Source organism: Sturnira hondurensis, unplaced genomic scaffold (genome assembly GCF_014824575.4).
Source record: "Sturnira hondurensis isolate 20B ecotype Veracruz unplaced genomic scaffold, ASM1482457v3 Scaffold0008380, whole genome shotgun sequence".
Lineage (NCBI taxonomy): Eukaryota > Metazoa > Chordata > Mammalia > Chiroptera > Phyllostomidae > Sturnira > Sturnira hondurensis.
The window spans coordinates 3,562,773-3,586,579 of record NW_028081011.1 but is presented as its reverse complement, the minus strand read 5'-3'; the positions used below and the strand labels follow the sequence as shown (position 1 = coordinate 3,586,579).

At 51.7% G+C, this 23,807-nt stretch overlaps 2 protein-coding genes across 7 annotated transcripts; both read left to right on the top strand.

Moving 5' to 3' along the window:
- The first annotated feature begins 9,740 nt into the window (after positions 1 to 9,740).
- SLC12A9 (solute carrier family 12 member 9) lies at positions 9,741 to 18,780 on the top strand. 6 transcript variants are annotated; one of them, XM_037054876.1, is made up of 14 exons: positions 9,782 to 9,867; positions 10,553 to 10,775; positions 10,937 to 11,071; positions 11,499 to 11,630; positions 12,026 to 12,334; positions 12,999 to 13,106; positions 13,239 to 13,350; positions 13,909 to 14,066; positions 14,174 to 14,256; positions 14,429 to 14,553; positions 14,697 to 14,889; positions 15,061 to 15,235; positions 15,444 to 15,590; positions 17,491 to 18,780. In XM_037054876.1, exons 2-14 carry the CDS (start codon positions 10,595 to 10,597, stop codon positions 18,378 to 18,380), a joined length of 2,748 nt encoding a protein of 915 aa, XP_036910771.1. In that variant the 5' UTR covers positions 9,782 to 9,867; positions 10,553 to 10,594; the 3' UTR covers positions 18,381 to 18,780. The 6 variants fall into 6 exon arrangements, with proteins under 6 accessions (XP_036910775.1, XP_036910771.1, XP_036910774.1 ...); XM_037054875.1 differs by having other exon boundaries at positions 9,784 to 9,871; XM_037054877.1 differs by having other exon boundaries at positions 9,784 to 9,871; positions 10,538 to 10,775.
- A 98-nt stretch (positions 18,781 to 18,878) lies between these two features.
- TRIP6 (thyroid hormone receptor interactor 6) lies at positions 18,879 to 22,777 on the top strand. The gene is made up of 9 exons (XM_037054881.1): positions 18,879 to 19,368; positions 19,653 to 19,780; positions 19,873 to 19,998; positions 20,282 to 20,671; positions 20,989 to 21,082; positions 21,194 to 21,363; positions 21,842 to 22,020; positions 22,276 to 22,396; positions 22,505 to 22,777. The coding sequence occupies exons 1-9, from the start codon at positions 19,260 to 19,262 to the stop codon at positions 22,634 to 22,636; spliced, it is 1,449 nt and encodes a 482-aa protein (XP_036910776.1). The 5' UTR covers positions 18,879 to 19,259; the 3' UTR covers positions 22,637 to 22,777.
- Positions 22,778 to 23,807: the final 1,030 nt, after the last annotated feature.

Below are 23,807 nucleotides of genomic sequence, written 5' to 3'. Positions count from 1 at the left end.
GTAGAAATAGCCATAGGAAATCTCTAACATAGGAGACTATGTATTGAGCATAAATGGTGGTATACAGAGGGTCCCATGGTATCAGAAAGGAAGCACACCTAATCCAGCCTGCAGGGTCAAGGTGACCTTCCTGAAGAAGATGATGCTGTCTGAATGAGTCCTAGAGCCAATTGGCAGGAAAGGTTGCTTTAAAGGCAGGAGAAGATAAAAAAGCGTGAACATGGTGAGATTGTCTCCAAACTGCCCAGAGTTCACCTGCCAAGGTATAGAGTGCAAAGACAATGACAATGGAGAAGGTAGAGAGGTAAGCAAGGGCCAGCCCTGGTCATTACAGGATTTTCCAGGAGTGTATGCTTGTCCTGAATACCTTGGGAGCCACTGAAGTACTTTAGGCTAAGAAGCAACATTGGTGAATTTGTCTAGAAAGATTCCACTTATACAACTTTGGAGAATAGACTGAAGGCAGAGAAACCAAACGCAGTTCTCCAAATGACGGCCTGAACTGACATTGGTGTGTGTATGTATCTCATGGGAGGATTTAAGAGGTGTCAAAAAGCTAGAGTAAATGGGATTTAGAACCTGGCTGTGGGGGTGAAGGAGACTGACATAAAGCATGACTCAAGTTTCAGACCTGGGCCCTGGCTGAGCCACTCAGTTGATTAGGGCATTGTCTTATTATGGGTTTGATCCTTGGCTGTGGCATGTACAAGAATCAACCAATGAATGCATAGATAAGTTGAATGGGAATTGATGTTTCTCTCTGTCTGTCTGCCTCTTTCTGATCAACTTTAAAAAGTTTGACTCAGGCACCTTGGTAGGAGCTAGTGAAATGGATCATGGAGGAGGATGATGATGGGCATGATGAGTTTGAGATCCTTGTGTACCATTTAAGAGTTCAGAGATAGCTTTTTGGCTGGAGATACAGGTTTGGGAGGTTTTTTTGTATATGTGGTGACAGAAGCTGCTGGGAATGAGAATGGGGGTGTGGAGGAGAAACCTTACTACTTAACTTTAAAAAAAACATTATCATATTTAAATTATCATAAGAACCTTGCCAGACAGGCAGGAAGGATGGGCATTATTATGACATCTACTTTAAATATGAGACAGGTTCAAAAGATTAAGTGACCTGTCTAGTGCACTCACTAGTAGTCAGCAGATAGGCCTGACTCCACTGGGATGTGCTTCCACTGGGATGCACTCAGCACCCAAGACAAGCTTCCAGCTGCACTTCTAAGGCCCTTTCCTTCTTCCTCTCTCTTCCAGGCCAGGCAGAGGGCATTTCCCTCCCTACAACTTGGAGCCTTTCTCTTGCAGAGCTTCTACTTTCCACTAGCTATTAAAGGGGTGGGGTATGGTATCTCCCCTAACATTCACCAGAGCCTTGCCTATTCAAGCCTCTAATCTTGGTGCTGGGGATAGAAGGGACCCTGAGCACTGACGGGCTAGCAGGGGACTGAAACAGCTAGGACTGGGAGTGAGCATCAGTGGGACCTGATAGAAAGGAGCGGGGGGGGGGGGGGGGGGNTGGGGGGGGGGGGGGGGGCACAGCTCATGACAGAAGCCAAGGCTAGCAGAGGGCCAAAAGGTAGTGAGAAGGGAGACCAGAGCTAAAAGGGAGAGGTTGGAGGGGGCAGTGGAAGGGGAGAGAGGTAGTGGGAAGCTCATTGTCCCAGCAGGGGGAAGTCTTTTGTTTCCTCTCTTCCCTTGGCAGCCTGACAGGATATGAGGCCAAGCCCCCCTCCATGCCAACATCCCCCCACCTACTGGATGTGGCCTTTCCCTTACCATTGTGTCCTTGACAGGAATGGGGCATTGGCTCTAGGAGGGAATTTAAGGACTATTCGTGTCTGGGGGATAGGCTCTCAGGGTCCTGAAGAGACAAGAAGCTTCTGCGATGGTTCATGGAGCTTGGCAAGGGAAAGCTGTGCCTGGGGAGGAGCAGGAAGTCAGGCTTGGGTGGGGCCAGCACAGAGGGTAGCAGGTCAAGCTACAGGGCTGTAAGCTGGGCTCCAGACTCAATGCAGGGCTTCGGTCTTCTCCCAGCCCCCACCATTCCAGCCTCGGTGGGGCCTGAGAGCTCACCTGAAGCCGTACTCCCCCACCCCCTCCATTCCCTAAGGTTGACATCACTCCCACAAAGGCAGTGTGCATCTCCTAGAGCCCAACAAACTCAGGTGACGTCACTGGGCCCTCTAAATCCACTTTCCTGGACGCCCTACCTCCCCGAAATCTAGGAGTCTGGCCCCCCAATGCGGTCCCTCGGGAACCCTGGAATTTCATCCCACCCCTCCGCTCCCTCCAGGTCCAGTTTGCTCCATCAGCTGTTCCAGCAGGAAGGGCGCCCGGCTCAGCCTCGCCTCTCTTCCCGAGCCTTTTGTTTGCTGGGTCTGCAGGAAATTGTAGGGGCGGTGGCCGAGGGCTCATCTGCCCCAGGGGCCTGAGGGAGGGGGTTCTGAACTCATTAGCCTTAATCCTAGGGAGCTGGCTCACTGCTGGGATGGGAAGGGTGGATCACCAGGAACTAGCACTTAGGGCCTTAACTCGGAGCGGGGCACCCCTGGGTGGGCGGATTGGAGGTCCTTTTCCCTGTTGGGCGGGTTAGGTGTGTGTTAGGGATATCTTTAAAACTGGAGGCTGGAGAGAAACTCCAAAGTCACCTAATAAAACCCAGGAGACGACAAGAGAGGAGAAGAACCCAGCTTCTGAATTCCACAACCTGGTCCTAACCGACTTCAATCCCGGGGATCCCAATGGGTGGAAAAGCTGGAGGCAGATCTGACCAAGCAACTTTTGAGGTGTAGCTTGGTTCCCCTTCCCCCCTTAAAAATTGTGAGGAAGAGGACTAGCACGGACACCCCCTACTCGGCGCCTTCCCAGGTCGCTACCGCAGAACCAGCGGCGGAGTGGACGCTCTAGCGGCCCAGCGCTCTCTCGCTGGTTGCCATCGCTCTCTGAGGCCACCCTGGGCGCCGCCATCTTCCCCTTCTAGGCGGTGAGGCGGGGCCACTGCAGTCACGTGAGGAGCGAGCCCCAACCCCCGGAGGGTTCCGAGCAGCATCTAAGAATGGTTATTAGGGGCTACTTGAGTTCTAGGGACTGTTAGAAGCGTGGGAGTTACAGCAGCGAAGAAAACAAACATTCCTGTCCTATTTTGTGAAGCTTAACGGTATATGGGGAGGAGGCAGTCAATGACCAAGATAAATAAGTAAACCACATATTAGGTGGCATTAGGGTTATGGGTGGGGGGAACAGGAAAGGGGATGGGGAGGAAAATGTGGCTCAACTTTAAATGGAGTTGATGGAGAAGATTTAACAAAAAATAATATTTGAGTCCAAAAGAGAAAGGAGGCTCAAGCCTAGTGAACTACAGCATTTTCTTTTTTCTTGACTTTTAAACAATTAGTTTTCTTTTTCTTTTTAGATTTTATTTATTTACTTTTAGAGAGCAGAAGGAAGGGAGAAAGAGAGGGAGCTAGATATCAATGTATGGTTGCCTCTCACACAACCCCTACTGGGGACCTGGCTGGCAACTGAAGCATGTGCCCTGACTGGGAATTAAACCAGAGACCCTTTGGGTCACAGGCTGACACTCAATTCACTGAGCCACACCAGCTAGGGCTGAATCACACCATTTTCTAGGTAACAGCCACTGTGGGGCAGGATCAGGTGATGAGCAGGTAGATTTGGTAGGGCTTTGTGGGTAGGTTGGCCATGTAATACCAGGTTAGCTAAAAAGTCCATTTAGGGTGTTTTTTGTAAAATAAAATACATATATTTTATTTTCACTAAACTTTATTGATTTGGATATTCTGAGCATGTCAGCTGCCTTTTTCTATTGGCTTGTAATGAGTAGAAGCTGGGGATGCTGCTAAACATCTTCCAAGCATCAGACAGCCCCACAGCAAAGAATTACTTGTCCAAAATGTCAGTAGTTCCAAGAAACTTTGCAAACCACTTTTAACTTACTCAGTTGCAGCATCTCCATACACTGCACAAATCTTTTTCTGTGTTTCTGTTATGTTTTTACCTTTTTTGAAATAATAAAGCATAATATGTAAAAATGTTGCATATTTTCTTGTTTTCAATATTAAAATATCTGCACAAAAATTCGATTTTGATAACATTTTAAAAATATGCCATAATATATATTTTTAATTATAATGTATTCTAAATTTATTTTTTTGATTTTTTTATTTATTTATCTTTAGAGGGGAAAGGAAAGAGAGAGGGAGAGAAAATATCAATGTATGGTTGCCTCTTGTGTGTCCCCCGCTGGAAAGTGGTCTGCAACGCAGGCATGTGCCCTGACTGGGAATTGAACTGCGATACTCTGGTTTGCAGACCCAGGATCAATCCACTGAGCTGCACCACCCAGGGCACGCCATGATATTACAGCTGTCACAATACAATCTAACAAAATTGTTTCAAATGAAGTTAAAGACAGCTAAGCACTACAAGAGCCATGGTATGGAAAAAACTAAACAAACTTTATGGCCTGCTCAATATGTAGACCATTCTGGCTCAGAGCAAAGGAAATATTGTTAATACATATGCTGAGGCAACAGGCATAAACTGCTGTAGTAGGACTATAGTCAACGAATCAGGAGGTAATTATGGCTACCCTAGGTAAGGGCTTTGGGCTGCTACTTTGAGGAAAATGGGAAGTCATTAGAGGGTTTTGAAAAGAGAAGCATCATGACTAATATTTGCTCTAATTGCATCACTCTAACTACTCTGTTGAGAATAGACTGTAAGAGCAAGGGTAGATAGAGTAGGAAACCTGTTAGGTATTGCAAGTGAGAGGCAATGGTGGCTTGGAGTAGGATGGTAAGATGTGGTTTGATACTGGTTATAGTTCAAAAGTAGAGGTTAAGGAATTGCTGATGGGTTGGGTGTTAGGTGTGAGAAAGAGCATTCAAGCATAACCCCAAGGTTTTTGACCTAAGCAACTGGAAAGGTGGGCGGATCAAAAAAAGTAGGCTGTGGGGTTAAGTTTAGGTGTTTGATTTTGTACATACTAAGTTTGAATTGCCTGTTTGATGTCCAAGCAGAGATGTTAGTACGTAGCTGGACATACAGTCTGAAATTCAGACTAGTGATCTGGGCTGAAAATACACCCTTGGGGCCACTATTATAGGGAACATAGTGCAGCCAGGGGTTCCCCAAAGAGGGATTTGTAATGGGGTCCAGAACTCAGGGTGTCCAGGAAATATTAAAAATATAGGATGTCCTCACTCCCACAAGACTGAACTGGGGGATAGGACACATGGAGAAAGGCCATTGAGAGTTGTTTTGCATAGCAACAGTTTTGCAGCTAACCACTGTCATGGTCATTCAACATATCTATAACTTTTAACGGTTTCATGCATATGTTAAATAGCTATGGCCATGCTTTGAGCCAGGGAGATGGGAGTGACTTCCACCCAAGACACAACTGGGAGGGAAATCCTCCCCCCTTACAGTGCCTGAGTGAGAGCTTGGAGAAAGGAGAGGGACAATGTGGCTTTGCTGAGAAAGGGGACCACATGGCTTTTGGTGAGAAAGGGAGAGCTGTGCAGCTTTGGGGCTCCCTTTGCTGTACAGCTTGGAAAGCCAGAAAGCAAGATGTAGTAGCAGTGCAGAATTCTCTCTTAGCAGTTCGGAAGAATGCAGGAGAAATGCTGCAGGAAGGAAAGGAGTGAAAGGACTCTTGCTGGTGGGCCACAGGAAGGTGGCATGTGGGTTTTGGATTAAGAACTGGAGATCACGGTGGCAACACAGCTGTTGGTGCTGGGAACCATGGGAGGCCTGCCAGCTGAGCACAGAATCCTGGGAAGAACCAGGGGCTACCTGAGCTGCAGCCTTCTATTTCTTTTCCTGAGATACAGTGCCTTGGACTGGGCAAAGAGGGGAAGGAAGGACTGTGTGTCTTTGTGTGTATTCTAAGGGACTTTGGGATCTCAATGAAAACATTAAGTCATTACTCTTAAGTTTGTATAACTTTTGAATAAATAATTCCTTCCTTTTTACCAGTCTCTGACACTGAGAGCTATTGAGAGCTGTAATTCCCTGGCAGTTGGCAAAGGTGAACCTAAAACAGGGGGACCTTGGGAGAAGGGGGGGTCCATTTGGTAATAGTATTTTGTTCCACTCCACAGGTCTGTTCTGTAACAAGATGGTATTTAAAATTATGAGATTAACCACAGGCTGATGTTTCTCTCTCTCTCTCTTTCTCCCTGCATTCTCCTCTCTCTAAAAATAAAATAAGTAAAATATTTAACAAAAATAAAATTATGAGATTGGATGAGATCATCAGGGGACCGGGGTAAGTGGTGAAAAGGAAGTCCAAGAACTGAGTTTCCAGTCGTCATCAGGGCCTTTGGTCTACAGTGAGCTCTTGGTTGTGCCTCCGACACCTGGGGGTGCTCCTGCATTAGGAGGAGTGATGGAGAAGAACCAGCAAAAGGCAGTGAGCAGGAGGAAATGTATGACTGTGGTGTCCTAGAAGGCACATGAGGGAAGTGTTGGAGAGGATAAGGTAGTGATCAAGTATGTCAAATGCTGCCGGTAGTTCAGTAAAATGAGGACTGATCATTGACCCGGGTTGACCAAGTGAAAGTCACTCGTGACTTGATGAGCAGCTTCCCTTTTACTGAGGGGCAAAAGCCTCTGCGTAGTGGGTTTAAGAAGAAACAGACTAGGGGATCGAAAATGACAGCTCATACAAGAAGTTTTGCTATAAAAACAAAAAAATAGAGTGATAAAGGGTGTGTGTGTATAGTAGATTCAGGAACATCTTTTCTTTTTAAGATGAGAAATAGCCCTAGCTGGTGTGGCTCAGTGGATTGAGCAAACCAATCAACCGCAGTTCGATTCCCAGTCAGGGCACATGCCAGGGTTGCAGGCCAGTTCCCAGCAGGGGATGCATGAGAGGCAACCATACATTGATATGTCTCTCCCTCTCTCCTTCCCTTCCCCTCTTTAGATAAATAAATAAAATCTTAAAAAAAGACGAGAAATAAAAACATATTTGTATACTAATGGGAATGATCCAATGGAATGGATAAACAAATTGATGACATGGGACTAGTAGCTGGTTAACCTTAACTGGGAGCATAATCAGCTTGTCCCTAGTAGCAGGCAGGAAGGCAGAGCAAAGTGTGGTGGGTAGATAGGAGCTTTTAGAATCTAATCTGATGGCTTCTGTTTTCTCATTTGGGAAGCAAGGAGGTGAGCTGAGAGTGAGAACAATGGTGGAAGCCCTGGAGGGTTGAAGAGAGAGGTGAAGATTTGTTATCTAGGAGTATGGGAGAGTATATGATCTACAGAAGTCTTGTCTGAGTGCTAAGCAGCACTAAAGACCCACTTACAGGTTCATGGTCATGAATTTGAAATGAGACTGGCTGCCATGGCTGGGTGTTCTCGCCAGCTACATTCAGCTACTTGATCAGGATAGATGGAAAATTGTTTATCAGGGCTGTGGTTTTGCCAGGAGGTGTAACTAAGTGATACAGGGTAAAGGGAGTGCTTTTCACTGACTGTGACCTTTAAGCTAGATAAAAAAGGAAGTGAGCTGGGGACAGTGGAAAGTGGGCAGGATCAATGGATTTGCAGTTCAATGAAATGAAGGATTGTTGGGGTCAGAGCACAACAAAGACCCTTTCCTTGACCAAACTTCAGTTAGGTTCTTGTGAACCCTGTCTGACCTGAGCCCCCATCCTTGCTGGGCCTGCCTATCCCAATTTAGAGAGCTATGTGATCACACTGGCTTGCTTTCGGCAAGAATCCTGTTAAGTCTGTTTAGCTAGAATCCCCCTATGCCTTCTATTTCCTCTTAGTAATTTTCCATTCACTGGCCCCCTCATTTTGCTTATTAGGTATAAATCCCCAACTATCTTTCTAGTATTGGGGGTTGAGCTTTCCCCTATTGTCATAGTCCTGAGTAAAGTCTTTCTTACCATTGTAACAAACATCTGATTTTTTCTTTAAAATTTTTTTTATTTTAAAATATTCTTTTTAAAAAAGATTTTATTTATTTATCTTCAGAGGGGAAGGAAAGGGGAGAGGGAGAGAAATATATCAGTGCATGGTTGCCTTTCATGCATTCCCTGCTGGGGACTGGCCTGCAACCCAGGCATGTGCCCTGACTGGGAATGGAACCGTGATCATGTGGTTTGCAGGGCCATGCTCAATCCACTGAGCTACACCAGCCAGGGCTTGATTTTTTTCTTAACAGGCCTACTAGATGAGGTGAACAGAAAGAGGGAGGGGTTGCAGTTATTGACAAGAACAAGGTCCAGGCATGCCCACTGAATGGGATAGAAAGAGCTATGCAGAAGTGGAATTTAAGTGACTGCCAGGCCAAGGTGTTGGAAGTTTAGTCAAATGTGGATACAGAAACCACCAAAAATTGCAGCAGGGGTGGTATTGGAGTGATCCAGGAGCCACACTCCAAATCGTGGGCAGCAGAGATGACCAATAAAAATGCCACAGTTGAACTTACGAGACCTCTTCCAGGCAAAGCCACATTTCAACTGGTTTGAGCCCTTCTGTCTACAGCCAAACACAAGTGCGAGGAAAGGTGGCTTTCATTTCCTGAAGCTCAAATGACAGTGTAACCATAAAGGAAAGTTAGAAATGTATTACTGAAGCTCTCTAAGCTTCAATTTCCCATTGAGAAATGGAAATAATAGTACCTACCTACCTCATTGATTGGTTATGCATATTTTTTTAATTTACTTTTAGAGACAAGGAAAAGGAGGGAGAAATAAAGGGAGAGAAACATCAATAAATTGCTTCTTGCCCACTCTCAACTGAGGACTTGGCTGCAAACCAGTCATGTGCCCTGACAGGGAACTGAACCCACAACCTTTTGGTAGGAAGGCTCTCATTCAACCCATTGAGCCATACCAGCCAGGGCTGGCAATGCATATTTAATATAGTACTGCATGCAAATGATAACATTGAACATTTTGGCACTGTTGCTCAAGTGCCTATTCCTTTAACCCTCAGAGTCACCTTATGCGGGAGGTTGTAGTTAATCCCTAGTTTACAGATGAGAAACGTTGCCAGGTGGTGCTGATATTGCTATTACCTGAAGAGAGTGGAAAGGGGCTTCTAACTCCCGGAGGTTCACAAATCTTGTAATTTATGCCAGAGGGAAGAACACGGTATGGGAGGGATGAAAGCAGGAGGCACACGGAGCAGACCAACTGTGGCCTGCGGCCAGGACTGTCTGGATGAGCGGCCAATGGCTCCCTCAGGTGGCGAAAACAAGAAGGGCAGCCAGTGGGCTAGGTAAGGCGTTAGGGGTGGGCCCCGCGGGTGCGGAGTGAGGCCAGGACCCGGCGGACGTTCCGAGGATTCAAGAGGCGGCGTATGAGCCCCAAGGGCTTGGACCGACCAGGCTCATTGTCCCAGAGACACAGCTGGGCCAGAAGTCGTAGTCCTGCCCACCTGCAGCCGGCCTGCCGCCGTAACTGCACGCTCCTTACATCCATGGCTCTTGCGGACTCCTCTGGGTTCGGAGGTGGGTCCCTCCCGGGCGACAGGCGTTTGTTTGCACCAGAGTAATGGGCACTGTTGGAGCCGTGGCCCACACCCTGCAAGAGACCCACGCTTGAGGGGAACCCAAGGCAGCATCCAAGGAACACGTGGAGCAGGAAAAGCTCTAGCTACCGGAGCCTAGAGGGGGTGGGGCTTCCCTGGACGCACCCACGGGGCGGGGACGAGCCCGGGGACCAATGGGACGCGTGCGCTGGGGGGGCAGGCTCCCGGCCTGGCATCTCGGTAGCCGGAGCTATCTTTTCCGGAACCCGCGACCCCTCCGCTAGTAGCCGGCCCCTCTGGCTCTCGGGGATCATCCGGAGCAACTACGTCCTCCGGGTGGGTGAGTGAGTGTTCGGCCGCACCCGGGCTGTGGGGTGCGCCTAGACGGGGAGAAAGGGTTCGCGGCCCCCTCCTACCCACCCCTAGAGAAAGTGGGCAGGAACCTGGGCCGGGAGGAGGACCCACCTTGGGTTGCCTGCCTGTGTTTCTGTTTTGGTAGCTGAAGGATGTATTTGGGGGGTACTTCATTTGGTGGGAGGGGTTTGGCGAGGCCAAGAGGAAGAGGAGATGGTTTGTAATGGGTTGAGGGAGAGGGTTGAGGAAGAGTGGGATGTGGAAAGATTGGCAAGTTTCTTTTTCCCTGAAGGTGAGGCGACTGTATGGGGAGCTTGAAGGGGGAGCACAGTATTGCGGAGGAGGGGTGAGAAGGGCTTCCTGCCCATAACTCACTTCCCTTTTGGGGAATTTGCTTCCTCTTCTGCTAGTTAAGAAGGGAGAGGACCTTTCCAAAATCACTGCCATCCCTAGTCTCGAGGATATGGGGGAAGGGGTGGCCCTAGGGAGCTGAAAGGGGAGGGGCCTTGCTGCCTAAATTCTGCCCTTGTTGGGGCAGTGGCCACCGCCATTCAGCCCCCCACTAACTCTGTGTGTGTTTCTTTTGAATGAGGCTTCTGGGTATTTGCTTAGAGGTGTTTTCAGGGGCTCAGTGGAGCTGCTTTTCATTCAGGATTCTCTTGTGCAGGCCTTATAATCTGTTGCTGGTTCCCTCCACCTGCTGTCAGCCATGGCCAATGAAAACTCTCCTTTGCTGGCCTACCGACTCCTGGGGGAAGATGGGGTTGCCTTCTCTGCCAATGGGGCTGGTGGGCCTGGAGGCGAATCTGCCAGGAAGCTCTCCACTTTCCTGGGTGTGGTAGTGCCCACAGTCCTGTCCATGTTCAGTATCGTTGTCTTCCTGAGGATTGGTGAGTGGGTGGGGGGAGGCGCTTACTAGGGGGTGCAGTGGGGAGCAGGGGGCCTGGGATGCCGTTGTGGAAGGGCTAGAGGCTACTGAGGACCAGTGGGTAAGGGGTAAGGGTGGAGTGTGTGAGTCATCTTCTGACCTGCTTTGCCATGCCTGTCCCAGGGTTCGTGGTGGGCCATGCTGGGCTGTTACAGGCTTTGGCCATGCTCCTGGTTGCCTACTTCATCCTGGCCCTCACCGTCCTCTCTGTCTGTGCCATTGCCACCAATGGAGCTGTTCGCGGTGGTGGAGCTTACTGTATCCTTCAACATCGATGGACTGGGGTCTGGGCTCTCCCATCTTGTAGGGAGGAGGGAGGGGCCCCTCTCTTCATTCTTGGGGGGCAGGGCAAGAGGGAGGCAGGTTCTAATGAGTGTTTTGAGGAAAGGCTGGTATGGGGAAGGTGACCAACTTGGCTTTACCTGTTCCACTTTCTAGTCCATGTGGTGTGTTCCAGCTGTCATTTTGGTTCTCCTAACAGTCTTGTCAAGTAGGTTGCATTCATTTTAGAGAGGAGGAAACTGGAACTTAAGAGTATTAGGGACTTTTGTGAAGTCACGTGGGTTGGGAGCGAACATGTGCAGAGAGATCAGACGTCAGGGTCAACTGCAGAGTGCTTGTGCGAGGACCCTTCCTCACGCTCCTTTTCCCTTAACACTCACCCCCTGCTCTCTCTCATGTTTAGTCATGATCAGCCGGACCCTGGGGCCTGAGGTTGGAGGCAGCATTGGCCTCATGTTCTACCTGGCTAACGTCTGTGGCTGTGCTGTCTCCCTGTTGGGGCTGGTGGAGGCTGTGCTTGATGTCTTCGGTGCTGGTCTGTTCTCCCCACTGGTCACGGAACCTCTGTGGGTTTGCTGGGATCGTGAGGGAGAGAGGCCTTCTTTAGGAGACAGGCAAAGTGCTCCATTAGCTTGTCTTTCTTGAGCTTTTACCATGTACTGAGCCATGTGTAGATGTCAGAGATTGTCCTGGCCCACAGGGAATTTACCATCTAGTCTTACAGGCCAAGCTAATACCCCTAAAATCGACAGTAAGATGGGTGGTGGCCAACCAGCAAGGCCAGGATGCTGGTTCAGTTTAGTGAGGGAGTAGGGAAGATGGCCTTTCTGAGGACAGGTGGACCAAGGCAGGGTGTCTATTCTTGCTTTGTGTCATGGTTGGGGTCCCTCCATAGGGCCTGGTCTTCTAATTTTGTTCCTTCCTCTGCAGATGCCGCAGGGTCCAGTGGGTTCCGAGTCCTGCCCCAGGGCTATGGTTGGAGTTTGCTTTATGGATCCCTGCTGTTGGGCCTGGTGGGCGGGGTCTGCACTCTAGGGGCAGGCCTCTATGCCCGGGCCTCCTTCCTCACATTCCTGCTGGTCTCTGGTTCTCTGGCCTCAGTTCTGGTCAGCTTTGTGGCTGTGGGGCCTAGGGTCATCCAATTGACACCTCGACCTGGCCCCAATGGCTCCACCCTGCCACCCCAGGTTGGCCACTTCACTGGCTTCAATAGCAGCACGCTGATGGCCAACTTGGGCGGTGAGCTGGGCTCAGAGGTTCTGGGGTTCTCAGGGCAAGGGGCAGGTGGTGGTGGGGGGCTGGGCCCCACCTGGAATCCCTGCATGAGAACAGATGTCAGAGAGAATTGGGGGCAGGAGATCTGGACCTGAAACTGCACAGTTTAATTAAGATCAGTTTGGTGTGTGCTGGCTGCTGTGTGTTTGGCCCAGTGGGGTGCAAGAGTTGACCGCAAGACAGTCACTGCCTTAGAAGAACTTGTTCAGTTGGAGAGATAAGACGTACATTCAGGAAACAATCAAACAGCATAATAGATTGAGTGTGATTCAAGTAGAGAAGAATCGTAGTGGAGTCTAGAGAAGCCAGATGGGAGTATAGGCCTTGAGTGGGAGGAGTACGTGGACCTGGAGGTGGCCTGAGGTAGGCTGTGGAATTCAAGTAGGAGCAAGAGGGAAGATGTCTCAGGAAAGAGGATGGACAAGGCCTGGAGGGAGGAACAGAGTATACAGGAGAATAAGGTGATGAGGAGCTGAGCCAGCCCAGTGCTCCGTCAGGGACGGGATCTTGGTGAGGGTGGTGGGGGAAGCGGGGGCTTGTGGAATGTGAGGAGTGGGTGGTCAGGCCAAGACACCTGGATCACTAGGAGGGATTTTGACACCTCTTCCTTGGGAACAATCCCTCCTAGCTGGCTACTCCAAGGACTACACCACAGGGGCCATGATGACCTTTGCCAGCGTCTTTGCCGTCCTTTTTAATGGCTGCACGGGCATCATGGCTGGGGCCAACATGTCTGGTGAGAGTCTCTGTCTACTGCCTCTTGGGTGTATGGGGCTGCCAGCCTGTGCCCCTACCTGGTTGCTGAAGGCTCAGGGAAGTAGGGGATGGTAGAGGGCTGACCTCTCTCCCTGTGTTTCCCTCCCTCCAGGAGAGCTGAAGGACCCTAGCCGGGCAATTCCTCTGGGTACCATTGTGGCTGTTGCCTACACATTTTTTATCTACATTCTGCTTTTCTTCCTCTCCAGCTTCACCTGTGACAGGTACCTGGGGAGGGGTGAGCCTGGTCTTGTAGGGAGCGCGGGGGTTGTTAGACAGGGCGATGCACCTGAATCACCAAAGGTCACACGGGCAGGGGTGGGGGGCAGATGCCCAAGTTGTTGGGGTACAGGAAAATGGGAACTTTCTCCCATGGGAGAGAGACGGAGACGAAGCTGCTGTTGCCAATGGGAGGAGTAGCTCAGCGGGGCTAGATAATCTGCAGCCAGCATTTGCCACGTGCCTGGTACTGTTGTAAGCACTTGGTTTGGGGGTGGAGAATGGCTTTCTAGGCAATTTCCATGAACAGTTGGCTCCTTGTACATATACTGTTGGGAATGTCTGTCATGTGATTAATTCCAGAGCAGTCCAACTATAACCAATGAATGCCAAGTCTATCCCCCTGGCGCACTGGGTCTGTTACTATGGTCCTTGAGATAGGGGCTGGGTCAGTTGAGAATGCCCATCTCTTAACCTCACACGATGTCGTGAGCCCTGTTCCCACGAGGACCCCAGATGGCTGCACATTTATTTATGACGCCCTCCTCTTTCCGTTCCTGTAGGATCCTGCTGCAGGAAGATTATGGGTTCTTTCGCACCATCAGCCTGTGGCCCCCACTAGTATTGATTGGTATCTATGCCACAGCACTCTCAGCCTCCATGAGCTCCCTCATTGGTGCCTCCCGCATCCTCCACGCCCTGGCCCAGGACGACCTCTTTGGTGCGCCGTCCCCTGCCTCCTCGCCCAACTCTGAGCATGCCCTTCGTGTGTGTCTCAGTCTGTGCTTGGCCCAGGCTGATGTGTCTGCCGCGTTTCTGTTTGCACAGGAGTGATCTTGGCACCTGCCAAGGTGGTGTCCCGAGGGGGGAACCCCTGGGGGGCCGTGCTGTATTCGTGGGGTCTAGTACAGGTAAGCCTTCCTCTTTCAACTGCCTTTCCCTTTACCCTAAGCCCCTCCTGGCTGTGCTTGCAGGACCAGGGGGAACTTACAAGTGGGCTGGGGGAAATGAATGAAACAGTAGGATGCATTGGCACAGGGTGTGGGGGGCGGCTCAACACTCAGCCTCTTGCTCCTTGTCCAGTTGGTGCTCCTAGCTGGGAAGTTGAATACCCTGGCTGCTGTGGTCACCGTCTTCTACTTGGTAGCCTATGCCGCAGTGGACCTGTCCTGCCTGAGCCTGGAGTGGGCCTCGGCCCCCAACTTCCGGTGAGAGAATGCCTGTGTTCCTTGAAAAAGACAGAGGAATGGGGAGGACTCACACCAAGAGGGGTGAGGCTGGAAATGGAATAGAGTGGCCTGGTGTTCAGAGCCATCCCTGAGTGTCCTTCCTCCTCTCTGTCTATCTGCAGCCCCACCTTCAATCTGTTCTCCTGGCACACCTGCTTGTTGGGGGTAGCCTCCTGCCTGCTCATGATGTTTCTCATCAGTCCTGGGGCCGCTGGTGGCTCCCTGCTGCTCATGGGCCTGCTTTCTGCCTTGCTCACTGCTCGAGGCGGCCCCAGCAGCTGGGGCTATGTCAGCCAGGCCTTGCTCTTCCACCAGGTTCGGGGAGCTCAGAGGAGGGTGGGGAGGGGAGGGGGCAGCCTGGGAAAACCAACCCTACAAAAAAGGCCTCCTCTTCTCTTGGCTCAAGTCAGAGCTCCTGTCTGAGAGGTGGTGAGTAGGGGTTGGCCACTTGAGTCCTTCTTCCCCACCACCTCACCCTGTCCCCAGGTGCGTAAATACCTGCTCCGACTGGACGTACGGAAGGAGCATGTGAAGTTCTGGCGACCTCAGCTGCTGCTCCTAGTGGGGAACCCCCGGGGTGCCCTGCCTCTGCTTCGCCTGGCCAACCAGCTCAAGAAGGGAGGCCTCTATGTGCTGGGCCATGTCACTCTGGGGGACCTTGGTGAGTTGCCCTCCACTCCTCCGTCCACTGTCACTCTCAGGCGTTCTTAGTATTCTTTGTGTCCCAGAGGCCTCACGCTTCTCCCCAGACGATGCTTCCAACCAGCACACAGCCCTGCCCAGACCTTTTTCTTTTGTCTCTTTGGGATTTGGACTCTAGGAGAAAGTACGTGAATTTGGTCCACATTTGCTGCTGTCCTTCTCCGCAGACTCTCTGCCCTCTGACCCTGTGCAGCCACAGTACGGGGCGTGGCTGAGCCTTGTGGACCGGGCCCAAGTAAAGGCCTTTGTGGACCTCACCCTCTCATCCTCTGTGCGCCAGGGGGCTCAGCACCTGCTACGGATCTCAGGTCTTGGTGAGCTGTTCCTCCCTGGGTCCCCTCTCTCACTCTGTAGTCTTTTCAGTCTCTGCCATCCTCCCCCCCCACCCTCCATCACCCTAGAGAGTAAACCACAGATTGCAAACTCTGAAAGGAACCCACAGTCTAGTACAGATAAGACACTATACTCAAAGATAACAGACAGTATGTGATCAAGTCTTAGAAGAAATGCCTAAGGATTAGAGATGGAGTGACACCTTAATTTTTTTGTGATGCAAATTTGGGGCACAGGCTCTGAGGAGAGTGTTATATTTCTGAGGACAATGGGAGTATTATTTGAAGCTGGGCGCTGCCCCATCAAATCTATGACAGATGGTTTCTAACCACCCGAGTTCAAGAAAGGAAGACCACTATGCACTTATGTGGCCAGCAAAGGTTTTGTAACTAGATGATATCTCAGCTGGGCCTTGAAAGGGGTGGAGAAGTAGGGAGTGGCATAACATGGCCTCAGTGAAGATTCAGAGGGTGTGTGGGGCTGATGCTTTAGGGTGGAGTGGAAGATTTCCAGCTTGTGACTCTGTCTCAGTGCTGAGGCCTCCGGTCTTGCATCCCAGCTTCCTCCAAATCCGCACTCAGCTGCCTCCTTCTTTTATAGTCTCAGGACTGGCATTTTCCCCCTCACTGAGTACATGCATCCTTCTCCACTTAGAATCTGGCTAAAGATCAAGTGTTGGACATAGCTCTGCTTGGTGTAAATCAGAACCCTGGGAAATGCTCAGGAGGGGTGTAGCTAGTCTAATTTGCAAGATCAGCTAGAGTTCACACCTGTGGAGGTGTTTTGGGATGTTGTAAAGTGCTATGAGATAGTCCCTGGAGCATCTTAGGGCTTGGTCTCTTTTGTGAGGAAACCTGTGCCGAGACACCACTACTTGCATGAAATTTAACCTGTAGAAAACAATTCAAATAAAAGGAAAAAGAATTCCTTTACATAGTACATTCTCCTGGCAGTCCATTTGTTTCAAGAGATGGGGTCTTAGACTAGGTCTCAGGGTCTTCCTGTACAGTCAGCCTTCTTAAAGGGAGGGAGTTGTCTGCTTCCACATTGGTTGTTTAAAAATTAAAAACCAAGAGCTGTTGGCAGGGACTTGGGGTGTTGTGGTTGGTATGCACACTGGCCTAGAGGCTAAGAGAATGGGCTCTGATGTTGGGTGCATTATGTTTACCTGCCACACCAGTATCTACCAGCCGTGAACCTTCGGGCAGGTGCTCTGTGCCTCAGTTTCCTTATCTTTGAAAGGGAGTGAGTAAACAGCCCCTGTGTGATAGCGTTGCTTCAGGGATCAATGAGTTAAATAAAACAGGAAGTGGTTTCCAGAAGACGTGGCCCCTGGTCAGTATGCAGATGTTAGCTGTCCTTTTCCTGGAGACCATGCTCTGGACATGCCATCATTAGGGAAACAGATTGTGTAGCCCCAGCACCGGGCTCTCATCCTCCCCCAGCAGGGTCTGGGTGCTGTTCCCCTGGATATCGAGGCCATAATCTTGACTAATCAGGGGTCTGGTCTGCCCAGTGGAGTGAAACTCATCTCCCATGATGAAAAAGGTGTGCTTCAAGGAGCTTGGACTGAATGCATGCTCCTGCCATGGGAAGTGCTCATTAATTAAAAGAATCCTAAGGTGAACTTTGCCTATTTAAGTGGGGGAGATTAGTCATGGAGATAAGTCACATAAATGCATGAGAAAATGTTTGGGGAAACTCAAAGTCATTACGCAGAACTGCATAATGTTGCGCTAAGAGCCCAAGCACAGTGCAAACAAATGTCATTCCTGATGTTGCCATCAGCGTGTATGAATGGATGCATATAGCGCGGTGTAAACTCAGCTGGTGAGTCTGATTCCTGTTGGTTCCTTCCTACCTCCCCCTCTGTGCCCCTAGGTGGCATGAAGCCCAACACGTTGGTCCTGGGTTTCTACGATGATGCTGTACCCCAGGATCACTTCCTGACAGACCCGGCTTTCTCTGAACCAGCTGATGGCACCCAGGAGGGCGGGGCCCCAGCCCTGAGTACTTTGTTCCCCCCACCCCGGGCTCCTGGGAGCCCCAGGGCTCTAAGTCCCCAGGACTACGTGGCCACAGTGGCAGATGCTCTCAAGATGAACAAGAATGTGGTTCTGGCACGGGCCTGTGGGGCCTTGCCCCCTGAGCGGCTGAGCCGAGGGTCTGGGGGCACTTCTCAGCTACATCATGTGGATGTGTGGCCCCTCAATCTCCTGCGGCCCCGGGGTGGGCCTGGCTACGTGGATGTCTGCGGCCTCTTCTTGCTGCAGATGGCAACTATCTTGGGCATGGTGCCTGCTTGGCACAGTGCCCGGCTCCGGATCTTCTTGTGCCTGGGGCCTCGAGAGGCCCCTGGGGCTGCTGAGGGGCGGCTCCGGACACTACTGAGCCAACTGAGGATCCGGGCCCAGGTGCAGGAGGTGGTGTGGGGTGATGGGGCCCGGTCCGGAGAGCCTGAGGAGGAGGAGGAAGGGGACTTTGTGAATGGCAGGCGGGGAGAGTCTGAGGCGGAGGCCCTGGCATGCAGCGCCAACGCCCTAGTTCGGGCTCAGCAGGGGCGTGGCAGAGGAGGAGGGCCTGGTGGGCCTGAGGTTGGGGATGGGGAGGAGGGTCCCACCACAGCACTCACCTTCCTGTACTTGCCACGGCCGCCTGCGGATCCTGCCCGCTACCCCCACTACCTGGCACTGCTGGAGATTCTGAGCCGAGATCTGGGCCCGACACTGCTCATTCATGGTGTCACCCCTGTCACTTGCACTGATCTCTGACTCCCTGTTTCTGAAGTCAAGTGTCCAAGTCTGGCAGCCCACCTTGATCGACCACTGAGGAAGGGGAAGGGCCGCCTCCTGCCAGCCCTGCACATGGAACATGGAGCTAGGTAGAAGTGTTAGGGGACCCTGGGCTAGGGTATCTCTAGATCTCTAGGAGAGGGCCCCTAGTGCACTGATAAGTGCATAGCAGCTGCCCCTGCCAGGCCAGGGGAGGGAGTCAGCGCTGCCCCCTCTTTCCCTTTACTGGTGCCTTGATGGGAGCTGCGTCCCTGCTTGTGACTCTAGGCTACCTCAGTCTCCCCCTCACCTGACTGACTCACTGACCCCTGAGGTTGTAATGTATTTGTTCTGTTTTACTTTTCTAACTGCTGAATGTCAATAAAAGACAACACTACAAGCTGGCTGAACACTGCTGCTGTGGGGGTAGGGAAGGTGGGACAGGAAGAGGGAGAGATCTGCATGGCGGGGTGGAATGTGGGAAAGAGGAGCGCTGGAGTGTCCTAGCGGCGAGAAGGCCACGTGCAGGACTTGGGGCGCCAGCCTGGGTGGGGGACTCGTGGAAATGGAGGCTGCCCACAGTTCCCCAGACTGGTTCGCAGGCGGAGAGCCCTCCATGCTGGACAGCAGGGGGCTGACTTGGGTGGGGGGAAGGAACGCGGTTTAGGGCCTAGGGGGCCACGTGACCCTCCCCCAGGAATGCGCTGACATCACCGGGGGCGTGGCCGTCGCCCAATTGGGGAGGTGGGGGGGGGGAAGCCAGGAAAAGTTTCTTTTCTGGAGTCCCAAACAAGGTGTGAGACGGAAGAAGGAATCAAGACCAGAGGCCCGAGGCTCCGTGGGACCCTGACCGCTGTCTGAAGTCCCTCGTTCCAGGCCATGTCGGGGCCCACTTGGCTCCCCCCCAAGCAGCCCGAGCCCGCCAGAGCCTCTCAGGGGCGAGCTCACCCCCGAGGTGCCCCGGGGCCGCCCCCAGCCCACGGAGCAGGTAAGACAGCCCCAGTACCTCTGAGGAGGCCACCGGCTGGTCGGCTTCTGCTAGTCCCGCTGAGCCTGCCCCTGCCGCTCCTTCCCCAAAGCTGGGCTGGAACCAGCGTCCCCTGCCCTCTCCGCAGCCCTACTAGCCCCCGTCTCATTCTCGGACCCCAGGTGTGGGTGGAGGTGGATTCGGGTGAGGCGGAGAGGAGAAGAGTGACCTTAGAGAGTCATCCCCACAAGCGTTACCTTGTCTCCTTCCCCATCTCCACCTTCACTCTTTTTCCCTCACCCAAGCACTCCAGCCCCACCCCAGAGTCAATTTTTGCCCCGTCCCATCTGAGCAGTGTTACCAGGCTCTGGGTGGACCGGAGGATCTGGGGCCGGCCTGGGTGGGGTGCCATGGTGCACCCCAGCGTTCGCAGGTAAGAACCCGGGATTGAGGGGCTGCATGGCATCCGGGGCAAGAGTAGAGACCACGTGATTTGAATTCTCCTTGTTTTCGCTCTATTCCCAGGGGCTCCCCCCAGACAGGGGGGGCCTGCGCCCTGGAAGTCTGGATGCTGAGATAGATTCGCTGACTAGCATGTTGGCGGAGCTGGACGGGGGTCGTGGTCATGTCCCACGGCGGCCTAACCGGCAGGTGACCCCCCCATCCCTCCCTTGCTCCTTGCCTTTTGCTCCCTTTCCTTCAGCCTGGTCCCTTCTCTGTCCCTTCAGTGCCCTCCCCACCCCCATGTAAGTGATACACACACCAGTGCTTGACCATCGCAGCTCAGTGGGTTGTCAGTCACTTGAGGGTGGGCCCTTGTCAAAAACCATCTGTTACTTGGGTGCCATATACATGGGGTGTGCGTGCGGGTTTCCACAGGTGTATGTCCTATAATGGGCCTGCTCACTCCTTTTGGTCTGCATTTTTTCCCCAGGCTTATGATTCCCCTCAGCCCCCTGCCTACCGCCCTGGCTTGGGCTCCCAGAAGCCAAATGGAGGGGGTGTTCCTCCTCCACTGCTCCCAGCATCCCCCTATGGGGGCCCCACTCCAGCCTCCTATGCCAAGGCCAGTACTCCCGCTGGCCCTGCCTTTCCTGTGCAGGTGAAGGTGGCACAGCCAGTGAGAGGCTGTGGCCCCCCCAGAGGGGGGCCCTCTCAGGCCTCAGGGCCTCTGCTGGGCCCTCACTTTCCTCTCCCAGGCCGAGGTGAAGTCTGGGGGACTGGCTATAGGAGTCACCGAGAGCCAGGGCTTGGGTGTAAAGAGGAGGCTGCTGGGGGCTCCAGTCCTGCAGGAGGAGGAAGAGGAAGTGGGTATGGCCACCAGGTAAGCCCTGGGCACTGGGATTTGGGGTCCTCACAGACAACTGCACACTGATTGGGTGCTATGGGGGTGGCGTTTTAAGTCCTGGTTGTCAGAGGTCTGGGATGTCAGAGCTTTGGACTCCCTCCTGCTCCCTCCAGGGGTGTGAGACAGGTCAGGAAATGTAGGAGGGAGGGGACTGGATGACACACTGGCTCCTCAAGGCACACCCTTGGACCCTGGGCTGAGATGTTCTCCAATGAGCTTTCTGGTCACCTCCAGGTATTTTGACAGCATTGAAAGCTAGAGGTAGTGCCGAACCCCTGATTCTCACCTCCCAGGTCCCCCTGAGCCAGCCTCCTGAGGAGGAGCTGGAGAGGCTGACCAAGAAGCTGGTGCATGACATGAGCCACCCGCCCAGCGGGGAGTACTTTGGTGAGTTGAGTCTGAGGGTGGGTGGAAAGGGTGGGGGGCTGGTGATTCAGAGGGACAGCATATATGGCTTCCTGGCCTATGCAGGTTGACCCTGTTCCTCCCTGTCTTCAGGCCGATGTGGGGGCTGTGGAGAAGATGTGGTTGGGGATGGGGCCGGGGTTGTGGCCCTGGACCGCGTCTTTCACGTTGGCTGCTTTGTGTGTTCTACGTGCCGGGCCCAGCTTCGAGGCCAGCATTTCTATGCCGTGGAGAGGAGGGCATATTGTGAGAGCTGCTATGTGGTGAGTGGTTGTGGCTAGGGGCTGGAGTCAGCAGAGGCAGGGGGTTTCCATCCAACATAGGAACTAGATGTCCATGTCCCAAAGAGGAACAGGGCTCAGGGCTGGGGGACTAAAACTGATATCCAAGAAGGGACGAATTAGACTGCTAAATACTGGCTGCTGGAGAGGAAAAGCAATAGCTCTTTGCAGATTTGAAGCATTTGTTTTAGAGTTAAGGGAGTGTGTTAATTTCCCACAATACACTTTAAGGCAGATGTTGAAGGAAACTGAAGCTCAGAGGTTTCGTAACTTGGCTGGGAAGCTGCAGTGCTGAGATTTGCACTCAGATCTCTTCAAGACTAGTTTTCACTAAATCAATGGCAGGGGGTCACTAATTCATGGCAGGGGTTACATAAACAGATGGGTGGGCTGTCAGGATGCCCATAGGGCTGCCATGTGCCTTCCCAGCCCCTGACCTTCCTGTCTTCTTTCCCAACAGGCCACCTTGGAGAAGTGTTCCACATGCTCTCAACCCATCTTGGACCGGATCCTTCGGGCTATGGGGAAGGCCTACCATCCTGGCTGCTTCACCTGTGTGGTGTGCCACCGTGGCCTTGATGGTATCCCTTTCACAGTGGATGCCACCAGCCAGATCCACTGCATTGAAGACTTTCACAGGTCAGGCTGGATCTTGCACCTGTCTCAGGATATCTGCTTTTCCCATCTTTCTCCTCTCTCATTCATGTCCCCGTACTAGCCTCTCCTGTTTCCCACTCTTGTCATGCCTTGTTCTCCCTAACATCAGTTTCTTCCCAACATCCAAGATCATTCTGCTGGCCTTTTCCCTTCCCTCCCACATCCCACCTCTGTGCTCCATTGTTATTCCCTTCCAGCCCTGGGGCTTGACAACCCCTTGGTTCTCTTCTTCTCCAGGAAATTTGCTCCACGATGCTCAGTGTGTGGGGGGGCCATCATGCCTGAGCCAGGTCAGGAGGAGACCGTGCGAATTGTTGCTCTGGATCGAAGTTTTCACATCGGTTGTTACAAGTGTGAGGTCAGGGGGCCTGGGCAAGGGGAAAAGTTCTTGGAGTCCAGGCTCACTGGGTGTGGTAGAACCCAGGGGTCTTGGCCTGATTGAAAGCTGTTGCTTCTTTCCTAACAGGAGTGTGGGCTGCTGCTCTCCTCTGAGGGGGAGTGTCAGGGCTGCTACCCACTTGATGGTCACATCTTGTGCAAGGCCTGCAGTGCCTGGCGCATCCAGGAGCTCTCAGCCACTGTCACCACTGACTGCTGAGTCTTCCCAGAAGCACCTGCTGCATTCTCCCTTCCCATCCACTGCCTTCCCTGACATCTGCCTTTACAATTCTGTCACCAAATGCTATGTCCTCTTCTACCAACCATGAAATAATAATCTCTCAAGAATTTGCAAGACACCTCAAGTCTATTGTCTCATCTGATTCTTCCTGCAGCCCACAAAACACAACTATTGTGACTGCATTTTTAGCTAAGAAGTGACTTTCCCAGACTGCATGGTTCTCAAGAGGCAGAACCTAGGTCTTCATAGTCCTGGCCCAGTTATTTTTGCAACTCTATTACACTCAGTCTTCTGGATCCCTGGGTCCAATCAGCTGAAGATAGAAACTGTTGAGAAAAAAATTAACATTTAACGTGTACTATATGGTTAAGCTTAACCACGGCTGCACCTGGTACTGAATATGTACAGACTTTTTTTTTCCTTATCATTATTCCCTAAACAATACAATAGAGCAACTATTTATATAGCATTTACATTGTGTTATAAGTAATCTAGAGATAACTTAAAGTACACAAGAGGCTATGTATAGGTTACATGCAAATACTATGCCATTTAATATATGGGATTTGAAAATCTGCATATTTTGGTATCCCTGGGGGTCCTGGAACCAATCCCCTGTAGATACCAGGGTACACCAACGCATGACTGTATACACTTTTTAAAAAAATATTTTATTCTTATTTATTTATTTTTAGACAGAGGGGAAAGGGAGTTAAAGGGAGAGAAACATCAGCGTGTGGTTGCCTCTTGCAGGCCTCCCACTAGGGGCGGGGCCTGCAACCCAGGCATGAGCCCTAACTAGGAATTGCACCAGTGACCTTTAGTTTGCAACTCACTGAGCTACACAGTAAGGGTTTTATACACTCCTTTTAATGTAGTCTGGTGTAAGGATACCCCACCTCTCAGTGCTGGGAGCAAAAGCATCGGGATGCTCCAGGAGACAGTATTTCCTATTGTCTTCACACTCAACTCACTGACCAAGGACTTGGTGCTATCCCTAGGGTGGTGGTGCATTTAATCTGGGCCAAGCCAGACGCTGTTGACCAAGACCTCAACCTACAACCTATGTCATCAAAGTACTGGTTGGGATGAGGCTCAGATTTGCCAGTTTTGCTTACAAAAGGGGGTACCTTTGGCAAAGAGAAGAAAG